The sequence below is a fragment of the Microtus pennsylvanicus genome, chromosome 6 (genome assembly GCF_037038515.1).
Source record: "Microtus pennsylvanicus isolate mMicPen1 chromosome 6, mMicPen1.hap1, whole genome shotgun sequence".
In the NCBI taxonomy this organism is placed as follows: domain Eukaryota; kingdom Metazoa; phylum Chordata; class Mammalia; order Rodentia; family Cricetidae; genus Microtus; species Microtus pennsylvanicus.
In genome coordinates, this window is record NC_134584.1 from 107,851,143 (window position 1) to 107,867,113 (window position 15,971).

Here is a 15,971-nt window from a genome sequence, read left to right on the forward strand (position 1 = left end):
AAGTACATTAATATTCTTTTATATTGCTTTGAATGCTTGAACACATATTACTTTTATACTTAAAATCCTCAACAAAGAAGTACACTGAAGCTGGGTGTGGTGATGGAGACTTTAATCTTAGCAGTTGGGAGTTGGAGGCAGGTGGATCTCCGAGTTCAAGGTTAGCCTAGTCTATGGAGTGAGTTCCAGGACAGCTAGGGCTACACAGTGAAACCCTATCTCAAACAACAAATAGAAAGAAAGAGAGAGAGAAAGAAAGAAAGAAAGAAAGAAAGAAAGAAAGAAAGAAAGAAAGAAAGAAAAGGAGGACAGGCGGATAGAAAGAAGGGCGCTGTTGTGGTAGTTTGAATAGGAATGGCCCTCACGGGTGCATATATTTGGTCATTAGGGAGTGGCGTACCCTGACAGAGATTAGGAGTTATGGCCCTGTTGAAGGAAATGTGCCATTAGGGGTAGGCTTTGGGGTTTCAAACGCTGGTCAGGCCCACTGTCTCTTGCTCCTGCTGACCCAGATGTAGAACTCTCAGCTACCTCTCCAGCACCATGTCCGCCTGTGTGCTGCCATGCTTCCTGCCACGATGATGATGGGCTAACTCCTTAACTGTCAGTCAGTCCCAATTAAATGTTTTACTTTTTAAGAGTTGTTGTGGTCACGGTGTCGCTTCACAGCAATGGAACACTGACAGAAAACAACTGAATTCACGTTTTATTGAGAAAGTATTCAAAGGGTAAGATGCACTGTGAGTAGACAAAGAAGATATAATAAAATGCAGGGCCCAGGCAACACATGTGTACTGCAAAGCCTTTCAACTTTGATATGCCTGATGTTTTCATGGTAACATACTGGAGAACAAAATCCTCAACAGAGATGGGAGGAAAACTTGCTTAGTCTAGAGACGGTGGAGTCATCCTTTCTTCCCCATTCTCTGGCGCATCTCACCCCTGATGTGAGCTTTCAGGCTATAGACCTTCATACTTTTCTTCCCAGTTTTCCTTCGGAATCCCCTACCAATGGGTAACTCAGCAATGAACCCAAGAAGCAAGTTAGACTCCTATGTCCAATATGTGCTCACTGTTCCATCTGCACCGGCTCTGCGGGTCCGTGTGGCCCCCAGGGTGCTAGTCTGGGGTTGGGAGCAGATATGGAGATCTGGCTCAGAGGCTTTCTTCCTCAACAGGACTGATCTGACTTTTCTTTCTTCAAAATGTACATCAAGCTAGAGCAGAGAGAGCAAGGGTGATTCATTGAGTATCCACATGGAGGACTTTGAGCACGGTCAGTAAAGGACCGGCAGGCTCAGACTTGAACACCTGTCGATTAATGCAGACTTTTCATGGCCTCTTCACAAAGCAGTTCTATGTACACCTTGCCACCAGCCTGAGTGTCTCAGCACAGTATGAAGAAAGACCCTGTAGCTACCCTGTCAAGCTGACACACAGCAGAGAGCAGCAAACTCTGAGATTGAGGCTGTGAAAGGCCACCTGGAGGTTCTAGGGCAGCCCGAAGAAAAATAGAGGCTTGGAATCTAGAGCATGAAAGTGCCTGCCACAAGCCTGAAGACCTGAGTTTGCTCTCCAGACCCAGATGGTGAAAGGAGAGAACCAACTGCTGTCAAGCTGTTCTTTGACCTACACACACACACACACACACACACACACACACACACACACACACACACACACAAAAAAAAAAGAGGCTTAGGATCTGATAGTGTGGGGGATCCAGGCCTAGCCCAGAACCCAGGAAGCAGAGAGCAGGAAGAGCACACATCCTCAAGAGGTTTCTTTAAAAACTTCCTGTTTCAATCATTGGGGTTCTGAGAATAAGCAGTTGCAGATGTGTCTGAGGTTGGAAAGGGCATTAGAAACAGGTGAAGCAGAGGCTTGGCTATCAAGCATTTCTGTGAGACTGCCATACTCATCTGACAGGGACTCTGGGGTACAAAGCCAAGGACCCTGAACCTGGTACACATGGTGATAACAGTGCAGATGGATTCAAGTGCTGCTAGACACACCCTGGAGGAGGGAGCTCAGCAAAAGCTGGGCAATGAAAAGACAGGAACAAAGAGAAGCTTTACCTTTGGGTTCTGTTCTTTTCTTGGTGCCTCTGGAGCTGCTCCCAACTGTCTTGATGCCATGAGCAAAGTCAACCAATGTCACTGCCCAAGGGGGAAGTGGCTTGCCTGGGGGTAGTACCAGACAGACAGTACTGGTGCCAGGGCCTCCGACCACACAAGGGAACCAACTTAGAGCAGCCAAACAGGAGACGTAAAGCCTATGATGGGTAGAGATGGATGAAATGGCACCCCTCTGCTCTCTAAGATCAGGTACGGTACCCTAGAAACCTGAAATCTGTCAAAGAAAAGCCAAGGAGGAAGAGGAGGAGGAAAAGGACTCTTGTTTTGATCCAGGCAGAGGAACATCTACATAGCTACCTGATGGGGGAGTGTCATATATCAATCTGTTGATTTCCTTGGTTAAGCAATAAAGAAACTGCTAGGCCCATTGGATAGGCCCACCCTTAGGTGGGTGGAGTAAACAGAACAGAATGCCGGGAGGAAGAGGAAGTGAGGTCAGACTCCACAGCTCCGCTCTCCGGAGCAGACGCAGGAGAGACGCCATGCTACCTGCTCCAGGGAAGACGCACGCTATGAAGCTCCAACCCAGGATGGACTTAGGCTAGAATCTTCCCGGTAAGCGCACCTAGGGGCGCTACACAGATGATTAGAAATGGGCTAAATTAATATGTGAGAATTAGCCTAGAAGAGGCTAGATAGAGCTAAGGGCCAAGCAGTGTTTAAATGAATACAGTGTCTGTGTAATTATTTCGGGGCATAAGCTAGCCGGGCAGGGCAGGCGGCTGGGGTGTTTGGGGACGCAGCCCTGCCGCCGCCCCTATTACTACAAATGGCGCCCAACGTGGGGCTAACTGAGTCCACAGAAAACCTGAGAAGGCTTAAAAATAAGGGAGAGAGAGTTTAACACAGATTTTTGCTGTTTGTTGGTGACGTGCTGTAGAGAGATTTCCTGATTCGGCAACAGCAGCAGAAAAAACGCTGTGTCATTTTAAAGCGCGGCTTCCTGGGGCTGTGCCGCCAGTGCAAACTCTGGCTTTATGTTTGTGTTCCCGCTTGGGATCGGAAGGAGAGTGCTCTGAGACCGTGCGATGACTCAAAGCTCCCCGCCTGCTCCTGGGAAGAAGGCAGAATCAGGCTTAGGCAGGCGGAAGAGCATGGCGGATTCCTGCTGCCATACAGAGACGTGTTTTCAGACTGCGTAGTGCTCTGTGTGTCAGATTTGGATGTTACTTGGATGAAAAGAATTTCTGTGCTGCACGCTCAGTCTCAGAATTAAAGTGCTGAGTGCCGCTCCTACCTGGTAGCCCCAAGAGGCTTCCTGACTCAGCTTTAGCTGCAAAACCCTGCGGCTTATTAAGAGGTCCTGCCACGAAACACTTAAATGGTGTTGACGAAAAGCTGAACGCATGCTTTACAGTTTTCAGCCGTAGCAGGAAAAAAGCTGCGCGTTTAAAAATGCCGGCTTTCTGGGCCATCCTGCCAGGGCAAACTCTGACTGTTTGAGGCAGGAGGGCCAGCTACCGAGAGAGGACTTGAGTGTTGTCTGTTGTAGCTCTCTGACTGGCAGGTACCTTGAAATGCCAGTTGTGGCTATAAACATGGCTGCAGCCTGTATATCCGCCATGAGGCTGGAAAGCTAAGGAATGGACTGGATCTAGCTGGCAAAGCCACGCCTTTAGTCCTACTGAGATTGCTTGGTAAACTAAAGCCTCCTGTGGTCAGAAAAACAGAGAGAGATACAGTAAAGAGAGATTCAGAGACAAAGAAAATTTCTAAATGGTTTACTGTGTGTTAAAAATATATGCAAGCTAAAAGTTGAAGTTCTTAAAAAAAAAAAAAAGGAAGAGAGTTGTTGTGTGTCCTAGTACACACCTTTAATCCCAACACTTGGGAGGCAGAGGGAGATAGACCTCTGTGACTTCAAGGTGTGGTAGCACACGCCTTTAATCCCAGTGCCTAGAAGGCAGAGACGAACAGATCTCTGTGAGTTCAAGGTGTAGTAGCAAACACCTTTAATCCCAATGCCTGGGAGGCAGAGACCGGCGGATCTCTGAGAGTTCAAAGACAGCCTGGTCCACAGATATACGCTCAAAAAGCAAAAAGTTAACTTAGGAATGTCTCAGCTTAGATTCTTAAGCGCCTAATGATTTAAAGGCGCAAATCAAAAGTGCTCCTGGATAGTAAAAAATTGCAGATTCACAATAGGACAGATTCAGACCACTGAATGAGTCACACTGTTGGATGAATGTACGTAGGCTTGGGACAGAGAAGAAAAAGAATATAGAGAATAAAGTTAATGGTTTAAAAAAAAGGTAAAGTCTTTAAAGAGACAGAGTACAGATAGTTAAGAGATTAAAAGAAATAAAGAAATATAAGCCGCGTAAAAATGAAAAATTCACAGAGAGTCTGGATTATGTACATTGTGTTTTCTTTAAAATTTTTGACTGTGAAGGAGCTAAGTACAGAGAGACATTTCATTATATGGGCTGCCAAGTGGAACCAGAACGGATATCATGAGGGTATGATTTCAAAATTTGGATCTAAGGATATGATACTTTGGAAAAGAGATTCTTCTTTTGTTTTCACAGAGGATGAGACTCTATGGATTTCTTCTATTCTGATTTGGTATGATGGACCACGTCCTCCTGAAGGGTTGCTGTGAACATCTTCAGAAAATTGCTTTGCTCAACTGCCAACTGAGATAAACCTGGCACACAGGTTACACCCTAAATAATCTGATTAACGACGCCCCCATTCAGCAGGAAGCAGTTTGGAGAGAAAAAACTGCGCCCATGTTCCCAAATATGGTTTATAAACGTTCTTTTACATTTAAAGGGGGATATGATATAGGTATGAATAATTTGCATTAGTATAGATTTTGCTTTATTTATAGAGATTTAAGGTCAATTTTGTTATATGTATAAATGTTTCTGATGTAACTTTTACTTGATAACTGTTTTGTTATATGTAATTTTGCTATGTTAAGGTTAAAGCCTTCCTTTTTTTGTTTAAACAGAAAAAGGGGAAGTGATGGGGGAGTGTCATATATCAATCTGTTGATTTCCTTGGTTAAGCAATAAAGAAACTGCTAGGCCCATTGGATAGGCCCACCCTTAGGTGGGTGGAGTAAACAGAACAGAATGCCGGGAGGAAGAGGAAGTGAGGTCAGACTCCACAGCTCCGCTCTCCGGAGCAGACGCAGGAGAGACGCCATGCTACCTGCTCCAGGGAAGACGCACGCTATGAAGCTCCAACCCAGGATGGACTTAGGCTAGAATCTTCCCGGTAAGCGCACCTAGGGGCGCTACACAGATGATTAGAAATGGGCTAAATTAATATGTGAGAATTAGCCTAGAAGAGGCTAGATAGAGCTAAGGGCCAAGCAGTGTTTAAATGAATACAGTGTCTGTGTAATTATTTCGGGGCATAAGCTAGCCGGGCAGGGCAGGCGGCTGGGGTGTTTGGGGACGCAGCCCTGCCGCCGCCCCTATTACTACAGCTACCTGCTAGGTGGCCATGACTCTCAAGCCCGAGTTCTTGCTACCCTACCCGTCTCCTTTAAAGGTCCAGGCCACAGCCCAGGTAGTGGTGGCGCACACCGTTAGTCCCAGCACTGGGAGGCGGAGACAGGTGGATGTCTGAGAGTTGAGGCCAGTCTGGTCTACAAGAGCTAGTTCCAGGATAGGCTCCAAAGCTACAGAGAAACCCTGTCTCAAAAAACCAAATAAAAAAATAAATAAAATAAAATAAAGGTCCAGGCCACACAAGCAACTTCCCTTGTGGCTTAAAAAACACTACCCATCTCACAGGGAGCTAAAGTTTTCCATTTCTGTGAGGTGTATGGGGGTCCCCAGGTATTCACAATGGATAGGGCAGGACTTAGCTGACCCATGGGGTATTCTGGCAAGGCACTAACCAAGGGGCCCCAGAACTCTTGGTGGCATGGGGCTTGGGACAGAAGGCTGAGGTGCAGCTCAGAAGTGGCTAAGAGCAAGGGCGTGCATCTATAGTTCCCCCTGTGGCATGCCAGTCAGGAGGATGGAAGCCAAAGGGAAAACTCCTAGTAGAAGGTGTAGCTTAGGCACAGATGAGTGTCTGGTCTTACAGCAACTCTGGCAAGTACAGAGCTGCCGCTGGCCCAGTGTGTTGGCAGACAGGACACGGTATCTCAGACTCCTTTCCTAGTAATGCTGGAGTGTCCTACTCTCCAGACAGAGAGCTTAAGCAGAGTGTCTTGTAACAGCAGAAGTGCCCTGTCCCAATGCCCTTGGATTTTATGAGGTGCAATCTAATGTTTTGACAAATTTGGCTGCAATGAGCATACCCAGAGGGATAAAGCCAACTAAATAAAGGCCTGAGATGTTTCATAGTCACAAAGCAGTTTCCAGTTCTCCATAAACTCTTAGAGCTTCTGTGGGCTAGGGAGATGACTCGGTTTGGTAAAGTACCTGCTACTCAGGCACAATATATGTTCATTTCCCCAGCACCTTTCTAAAAACCCAGTAAGCTGGCATGTGTCTCTAATTTTAGCATCAAAAAGGCAGAAACAGGAGGATCCCTAGAGTTCATTAGCTGGTCAGCCTAGCCAAATCCATGAGCTCCAGGTTCAGTGAGAGACCCCATCTCAAAGAATAGGAAGAGAGGACTGGAGAGAGGGCTCAGCAGTTAAAAGCACTTGCTGCTCTTACAGAAGACGTGGGTTCAGTTCCCAGCACCCACCTAGAGGTTCACAACACCTGTAACTTGAGTTCCAGGGGATATGATACCTTATTCTGACCTCTAAAGGCACCTAGGCATGTATGGTGTACATACACTCATGCAGGTAAAACATTCATACACATAAAATTTAATTTTTTTTTTCTTCTTTTTTTAAGATTTATTTATTTATTATGTATACAGTGTTCTGCCTGCATGTATACCTGCAGGTCAGAAGAGGGCACCAGATCTCATTACAGATGGTTGTGAGCCACCATGTGGTTGCTGGGAATTGAACTCAGGACCTCTGGAAGAACAGCCAGTGCTCTTAACCGCTGAGCCATCTCTCCAGCCCCCTACACATAAAATTTAAAAAGTAAATCTAAGAGAAATTAAAAGTGAGGAAGCCATCTGATGTTAACCTCTGGCCTTTACATGCACCCACATGTCTCACTTCCTCTAAGAAAGTATGCTGGGCGAGCAAGGCGGCATGGTGGGTAACTTGTTGCAGAGCCTGACAACATGAATCCAAGCCCTGGAATCCACAGAGTCCCCGCTATGTTGTCTTCTGGCCTCCACTTGAGTGTAACAGTATAATCCCACATGTGGGTGTGGACACACGGGACACAGAATAAATAGAAAGGAAAGGAGGAAGGCTGAAAGGAAGTGAGCTCACACAAAAGCATTTTCAGAGCTCTGAAGATAGGGTAATACCTCTTGGCAAGAAGCCAGGCATAACAGAAATCTTTAATAAAAAAAAAAAAAGCCAGGCATGGGCCTGCACTACGGGAGTCTACTGAAGCAGCATACTGGTCGCCATGACCTTGACACTGTAGCAAAACACTTGCCTCACCAGAATATCCCTTCTTCTGTCTTCCTTTGTTCTTCCTTCCTTTCCTTTTCCTCCTTCTTTCGTTTTCTTTCTAATCCATGTTTGTATGGTTTGTCAAGACGGTTTCTCTGTGAAGCCCTGGCTGTTCTGGAACTCACTCTATAGATCAGGCTGACTTCAAACTTCTGCCTCTGCCTCCTGAGTGCTGGGATTAAAGGTGTGCACCTCCACCACAATGCTCTTCTGCTAAGGAAAAGTCATACCTCCAACTTAGGAGCTTCTGTATTGCTATCTGGGCAGTATGACGGCCAGAGAGTTTAGGAAAGGAAAGATCTAGGTATTGAAGGCAATCAAGTTTACCTAGAGGCTCCTCACCGCCTTCCTCTCTTCTCTGTAACTCCCTCAGTTTCTAGCAGTCCTATATTCCAGGGCTGCCACAGGAAAGCCCGGAAGAATACTAATGACTGCTTGCTTGCGGTTTGGCTCCCTTGTTCCCCCAGCAGGGACTCCCTGGCTGAGTCCTTGCCCTAGCAGCACTAGGTGCCAGTTTTCTTTTTCTCTGAGCACTGGTTGGACCAGTAAAACTGGTCTTGCTTTCCCTAAATTTTAAAAAAATAATCTGGCAGGCAACTACTGGAGGCCTTCCAACCCTCTACTTGGGCCAAACCTCATAATAAGAAAAATACTACTTTCTATCTGCTTCATTTAAGAGGCTCTACTTTTTTTTTTTTTGGTGGTTAACTAAATTTCATCTTCCATAACTATCATAAATTTTATAGAAATTTCCTCAATTGTGCCTGCAGCAGTGGAAGGTGTGAGTGAATGTGTATGCATTTTTGGTCTCCAGGGCAGTGACCAGGAGGCTCTAGGGCTTGCTTTCCAGTTCACAGTGCTTACTCTCCCCGTCTCCCCACTCTCCTCCTACTTCTGGAAATGAAACACAGAGCCTCACACACCACAGGCATGCACTCTACCCCTGAACCGCATTCTCAGCCCTCTAGTTACTTACATTTAAAAAAAAAAAAGATTTATTTTATTATTTTGTGTGTCTTATGAGCATGTATGTCTATGCACCACATGTATGTCTGGTGTCCAAGGAGGTAGTGAACCTCCATGTGAGTGCTGAGAAGCAAGCCCGGTCCTTTGCCAAAAACAAGTGCTCTTAACCACTAACCAGGCTCTGCAGATGAGAAAACAGAACTTCACCACCACCCAAGAAAGCTTCACAATCGCCCCTTTCCAGAGAGAGCACGAGCTCATGGCTTACAGCCACAGATTCCCTCCTTACTTTCTCTTTTAGAACTTGTATCCTAAAGATTTATTCAAGTGTATAGGTGTTTTACCTGTATGTATGTCTATGTACGTACCACAGGTGTTCCTGGTGCTTGTGGGAATGAGAAGCCATTAGATCCTCTGGAACTGGAGTTACAGATGTCTATGACCTGGCACATGAGTCCTGAAAACTGAAGTCAGGTCCCCAGGAAAAGCAGCCAAGCTCCTAACTAAGGAGCTAAGCCATCTTTTCGGAAACACTTTTTTTTTTTTTTGTTAAAATAGATAAGTAGATTGGGGTGATGAGAAACTAGGTAGAATATGTTACCAGTAAAATCAAAGTAAGCCCAGAGTTCTTGCCTTTGAAGCTTTGGCCTAAGGACCCAAAAGTTCATGTTTTGTCTGAATTCAAAACATTTATTAGGGGTTCTAGTCATACACAAACCCAGGTAGCAAACACTGCCCCCCAAACGCCCCACTGTTTCTCTGTGTATCCTTGACTGTCCTGGAACCCAGAGATCCGCCTGCATCTGCCTCCAGAGTGCTGGGATTAAAGGCGAGAGGCACCACACCCAGCCCCAAACACTGTTCTCTTACATGAACAAAATGAAGACTGAGGGTTGGAGAGATGGCTCAGAGGTTAAGAGCACTGGCTGCTCTTCCAAAAGTCCTGAGTTCAATTCCCGGCAACCACATGGTGGCTCACAACCATCCAAGATGAGATCTAATGCCCTCTTCCAGCCTGCAGGCATATATAACACTGTATACATAATAAATAAATATTTTAAAAAAATGAAGACTGAAATGAACAAAAATGAAGACTGAACATGACATGCTCACGCTGCCACAGCCTCCTTTCTCCATCCGTCCTGTGCACAGGATAAACTCTACTCATAGGGCTGGAGTGTCTGGCCTCCCTATCTCTGGTGGGAAAAGACAACCCTGAACTGCCTGTATCTTACAGATGGGGGAGGAGGCTTCTAATGTAAAGGATAAAGGAAAACCAAGGATCAGAGGGAGAACCACAGTGGCGCTGTCTCAGATGGCCAGTCTTCCGCTCCTCTAAGGCAATGGTTTTCAACGCATGGGCCCAAAGACCCTTTCACATAGCAGATATCTTACATATCAGACATTTACATTATGATTCTTAGCAGTATCAAAATTACAGTTATAAGGTAGAAACGAAAATAATTTAACTGTGTGTGGGCGGTCACCACAACACGAGAAATGATATTAAAACAATGACAACACTAGGAAGGTTGAGAACCACTGCTTTAAGGGGCTTCCCCAGTTGCTGGTGAGGACAGACCAGTCACTCAGTGATGGTACAGGAAGACCTGGGTACTCTGGGAAATAAGCTGGAGACCACATGAGCATGTGAGGTGACTTTGTTTTATGTAATCCTGACGGCACTTTGTCTGCCACAGACTTTATTACAAAGTTCTCCTCAATGACTCTAAAAGCCAAGTTCCCTCAGGCCAACACCCTTGTGAAGATTCTATGTCCTATGACAGCAAAGGCAGTGTCTACAGAGAGCTCTCATTTTTTTGTCACAGGACAAAATAGTCATCATAAGGTCTCAACACATGTAGGACAGAGTGAACACAGTACTTGAGGACATGACTGCAGCATGCTATGAGATGTGGGGAAAAGCCCTCTCCCTCCATGGTCCCAGGCGGAGATGGGTAACAGGACAAAGCTGAGCATGAGCAGGGGAAGGCTAAAGAAACAGAACAGAAACAGGGCTGTCACAGAGAAAACGAAAGGCTGTCTGGGAAGAAAGACAGGGCCACAGCTTGCCTTGGAGCTGACCTTCAGGAATGTCCAGGTCTTCAGGCTGCATGTACCATGACATACAACATGCCATCCTTTGGTCAGCAAGTTCTTTTTTTTTTTTTTTTTTTTTTTTTTGGTTTTTTGAGACAGGGTTTCTCTGTGGTTTTGGAGCCTGTCCTGGAACTAGCTCTTGTAGATCAGGCTGGTCTCGAACTCACAGAGATCCGCCTGCCTCTGCCTCCCGAGTGCTGGGATTAAAGGTGTGCGCCACCACCACCCGACTGGCCAGCAAGTTCTTATAAGAACAAAATCTTGTTGGAAAAATCTAAAACTGACAAACTATAATGGGGTGTGTGTGTGATAAAATAGAACCCAGGGCCTTGTGCATGTCTGGCAACCATTCTACCACTGAGCTATAGCTCTAGTCCTTGAGATTTTTGAGGAGAAACACAATCCTCAAAAAATGCTGAGAGCATTCTATAGTGGCATATTATTTGTGTTTTAATAAATAGAGCTTACTTGAAGATCAGAGTGTAAAGCAGCCACACTAGCCTGGCAGTGGTGGTGCACACCTTTAAATCCAGCAGCCGCACTAGATAGCCACAGAAACTGGGCAGTGGTGGTGCACGCCTTTAATCCCAGCACTAGAGAAGAATATGAAATGGGAGGAATCAGCTCTTACACTCAGTCTCATTCTGAAGATTCACAGAGGCAGGGTCGCCCATTTCAGTGTGAGGTAGAGGTAAGAGCCAGTGGCTGGCCGCTCTGCTTTTCTGTTCTTTAGCTTGAACCCCAATATCTGTCTCTGGGTTTTTATTATTCATGCTACATCTGCCTTCTCACCACTACATCCCTGAGGGACCTGGCTTCCTGGGCCACTCTTCAGCACCCCAACTTACAACCAAGGCTCCTGAAACAGCAGGTTCCCCACTACCACACAGATATCCGGACTGAAAGAAAACTATAGAGTCCCCCTACCTGGAGGCTATGCCCCCTACTATTCAACTTATCTTGACATCAGGAAGCAGACTAGATAGACAACCCTTACCATTGTAGGAGAGGCGAGGCTTGCTCAGACACATTATAAAGTGCATTTCCATCTCATCAGAAGCCACAGACTTGGAGCAAATGGGGCACTTGAAACCTGCAAGAGAGGGAAAACAGCATGAAGTATCTTCTCCAAATCCAGATATCCATAGTCCGTGCGGACATGCTCAACCACAGCAACTGTGTGGGGTCAGTGCTCTGGACAGAGCCAAAACCAATTTTTCCTTCACTAATTCCTGAGATTTTTTTCCCTTTTTAAAATTTTATTGATATTTATTGAACTCTACATTTTTCTCTGCTCCCTCCCTGCCTCTCCCCTTCCCCCATTCAAGCTTTCCCCAAGGTTCCCAATTTACTCAGGAGATCTTGTCTTTTTCTACTTTCTACTTCCCATGTAGATTAGATCTATGTGAGTCTCTCTTAGTGTCTTCATTGTTGTCTAAGTTCTCTGGGATTGTGGTTTGTAGGCTGGCTTTCTTTGCTTTATGTTTAAAAACCACACTAGCCTGGCAGTGGTGGCACACACCTTTAATCCCAGCAGCCACACTAGATAGCCACAGAAACTGGGCAGTGGTGGTGCACGCCTTTAATTAGGAAGGTTGTTTCCTAATTTTCTGAGAAATCACCACACTGACATCCAAAGGGGTTGTACCACCTTGCACTCCCACCAGCAATGCAGAAGTATTCCCTTTTCCCCACAACTTCCCCAGCATAAGTTGTCATCAGTGTTTTTGATCTTGGCCATTCTTTCAGGTGTAAGATGGAATCTCAGAGTTGTTTTGGTTTGCATTTCTCTGATGACTAAGGTTGTTGAACATTTCCTTAAGTGTCTTTCAGCCATTTTAGATTCCTCTGTTGAGAGTTTTCTGTTTAGGTCTGTACTCCATTTTTTTTATTGGATTATGTGATCTTTTGGTGTCCAATTTCTTGAGTTCTTTGTATATATTGGAGATCAGACCTCTGTCTGATGTGGGGTTAGTGATGATCTTTTACCATTCTGTAGGCTGTTGTTTTGTCTTGTTGACTGTGTCCTTTGCTTTACGGAAGCTTTTCAGTTTCAGGAGGTCTCATTTATTAATTGTTTTTCTCAGTGTCTGTGCTGCTGGGGTTCTATTTAGGAAGTGGTTTCTCACTTTCTCTTATATAAGGTTTAGTGTGGCTGGCTTTATGCTGAGAGGTCTTTGATCCATTTGGACTTGAGTTTTGTGCATGGTGATAGATATGGGTCTATTTTCATTCTTCTACATATTGATATCCAGTTATGTCAGCACCACTTGTTAAATATGCTTTTTTTTTGCATTTGATATTTTTTGTTTCTTTATCAAAGATCGGGTACTTGAAGATGTGTGGATTGATATCTGGGTCTTCTATTCGGTTCCATTAGTCCTCCTGTCTGTTCTTATGCCAATACCAGGCTGTTTTCAGTACTGTAGCTCTGTAGTAGAGTTTGAAGTCAGGGATTGTGATGCTCTCCAGACATTCTTTTATTGTACAGGATTGTTTTGGCTATCCTGGGTTTTTTGCTTTTCCATATGAAGATGAGTACCGTTCTTTCGAGGTCTTTGAAGAATTTTGCTAGGATTTTGATGGACATTGTGTTCAATCTGTAGTCCCTGAGATTTTTCCTTTCCCCATAGCCTTCAACTTTCACTAGGGTTCTTTTTATACCACACAGCATTTAGCAGAGCTTCCTGACTTGAGTTTGATATTCTTTTAGACGCTTTCCAATGAGGCCTAGCAGACAAGGTCAGGGAAGCAATCAGCGAACGCAGCTGAATAATCCTCAAATAAGAGAGCTTCCCACCCTGCCATTATCACTGCTGTCACCTGTACCTCCATTCCTCCGGTCACCTGCCCTTGGGGAGCACCTTCACCCCTCACTAAAGAGTCCTTGGCCTCCCTTGAAACGAAGGCAGCTATGTCCTTTACCAATATGTGAGCAGGTGGGGGAAGGGGGGCAGCTCTTCAACATGGTCCTAAACACTACTAAATAAAGCAGCTGCTCTCAATGCAGATGAACACAGGGCACTGTAATCTGCTATTTCATTCCTAGGCAATCTGGACTGTTATACACCAAAGGGTTTCCTCAGCACTCTAAAAGTACTGGTAAATTCTGGCTGAAAATCTCAGTGGGTTGGAGGGATGGCCAATCCGTTAAAAGCTAGGTTCACAACTAAAAATATAAGAGAATCTTCTGAGATAAACGACAATTAAGCAAAGCTAACTCCCCCTCCCACATCCACAGTTTATTCTCCGCCCCCAGCATGTTAATGCACTGATGAATATGCCCAGTAGTAAGACAGATGAACTGTTATTATATCAGTATTTTCTATTTTCTATTATTGAACAATTTCAAAGAGATCAATTCTTTGAATGCAAATTCTACCACAGAACCACCAACTTTGAAAAGTTATTGATTTGTCTGCATCCATTTGTATATATCACAAATACCATAGGCTATCAAAGCTTCTTTCTTTGGTAACAATGACTATGTTTTTATGGGTCCCCCCGCCCCCAGCCAGGGTTTCTCTGTGTAGCTCTGTAGACCAGGCTGGCCTTGAACTCACAGAGATCCACCTACCTCTCTGACCCCAGTGCTGGGATTAAAGGCGTGTCCTACCCCTGCCCAGCTGTAACAATGACTCTTACCTGGCCTGAATATGCCAACACAACATAATACATCTAATTACTGTTGCAGATCTCACTCTTCCATTAGTTTTCAGTTAGAATTACCATGGTTTGATGTTGATAAAGACCATCTACAATATTTACTTTTGAAATTTTGTATGTGTTTTGCTTGTATGTATGTATGACTGCTCCACAGGGGTCAGAAGAGGACATCTGATTCCCTGGAACTGAAGTTACAGATGGTTGTGAGCTACCATATGGGTTCTGGGAACCAAACCTGGTCTTCTGCAAGAGCAGCCAGTGCTATTAAACCACTAAGCCTACTCCCAATACCTTGCCTTTTTTTGAGACAGGGCCTCACTGTAGTCCTGGCTCATGTGGAACTTGCTATGTAGACCAGGCTGGCCTTGAACTCACAGATCTGCCTGCCTCTGTCTCTCCTGAAACATTATTAAAGAAACATCTAAAAGGCCAAGCATTTAAACACGCAGCCGCGAATCCCAAGATAGAGGAGTTCACACCTTTCCCAGCGTTCCTCACATGATGCCTTGCTAATCTGTATGGAAAGCTGTGACTAGGGTGAAGTGGCACGGAAACAGGAAACAAGTCATACAGGTACTTACTTGAAATCTTCAAATATTTTCCTCAGTGGTAATGCAAAAAGCCAGGTAGTGGTGGTGCACATACCTTTAATCCCAGCACTGAGGAGACAGAGGTAGGTGGATCTCTCTGAATAAAGAAGTCAGCCTGGTCTACAGAGCAAGTTCCAGGACTAGAGAGAAACTCTGTCTCTAACCCCCTTCCCCGAAAAAGAAAAAAAAAAAAAAGCCATGTGCCATCACAGGCAGTAGTGACAATGCTACAGGACTAAACAGGAGACGAGGCACTCGGCTAACTACAGCTGATGTGGAGTCCACGGCATAGGCCCTACTCCCTAAAAATTCTCAGCATCTAAACACCTCACCTGAGGTCTTAGAAACAGTACAATATCTGACCTCTGCACAGTTACAAGTCCATAAGTAACAAAACCCAGAAGATCATTAGAAGCTTGAAATAGGAGTGTGCTATACCTAGTTTTTCTAGCAGAAGTAGGCTGCTTTTGTTGTTGTTTTTTCGAGACTGGGTTTCTCTGTGTAACAGTCCTGGCTGCCCTGGAACTCGCTGTGTAGACCAGGCTGGCCTTCCAAGTGCTGGGATTACACATGTGCCACCACCGCCCGGCATCAGGCTGCTTGTTAAGCCGGATTAGAAACGTGCAGATCCAGTGTTATACGCAATGGAGAGATGGGAATAAACCTGAGTCTCAGAATAAAGACACTCATTGCCAGCCTAAGCTCTTGTGTGTTTACAAAAGATTTTCTGATGCTTCCAACTCAAAAGAGCAAGGTTTCTTAAGAATTCCAATGGCCCAGAGAATACTTGTTTGCTGCACTCCCTGCTACCACTGTGTGCAGGCTGAGGGATGGGGCTGTAGTGGCATGGAAGGAGGAGCTCCAGAGCGGCCTCCCAACTGCAGCCTGAGCACAGACACAGAGTATGCAAGGATCTGTTACTAGACAAAGTTTGCACTTTCCATGCCGTATTCCCCCAGCGTTTCTGAGAAGAATCAGGTGATGCCTGAAACAGCATCACAACAGTCCTGT

The 15,971-nt window shown here is 45.2% G+C and overlaps 1 protein-coding gene across 2 annotated transcripts in view; it reads right to left on the reverse strand.

The window, feature by feature from the left end:
• The window catches only part of Znrf1 (zinc and ring finger 1), a 102,337-nt gene that overhangs the window by 5,184 nt on the left and 81,182 nt on the right, over nucleotides 1–15,971 (reverse strand). For both annotated transcript variants that reach the window (XM_075977299.1, XM_075977298.1), the window contains exon 2: nucleotides 11,702–11,797. In XM_075977299.1, coding sequence (XP_075833414.1) covers nucleotides 11,702–11,797 — 96 coding nt within the window. The remainder of the gene's footprint in view (nucleotides 1–11,701; nucleotides 11,798–15,971) is intronic.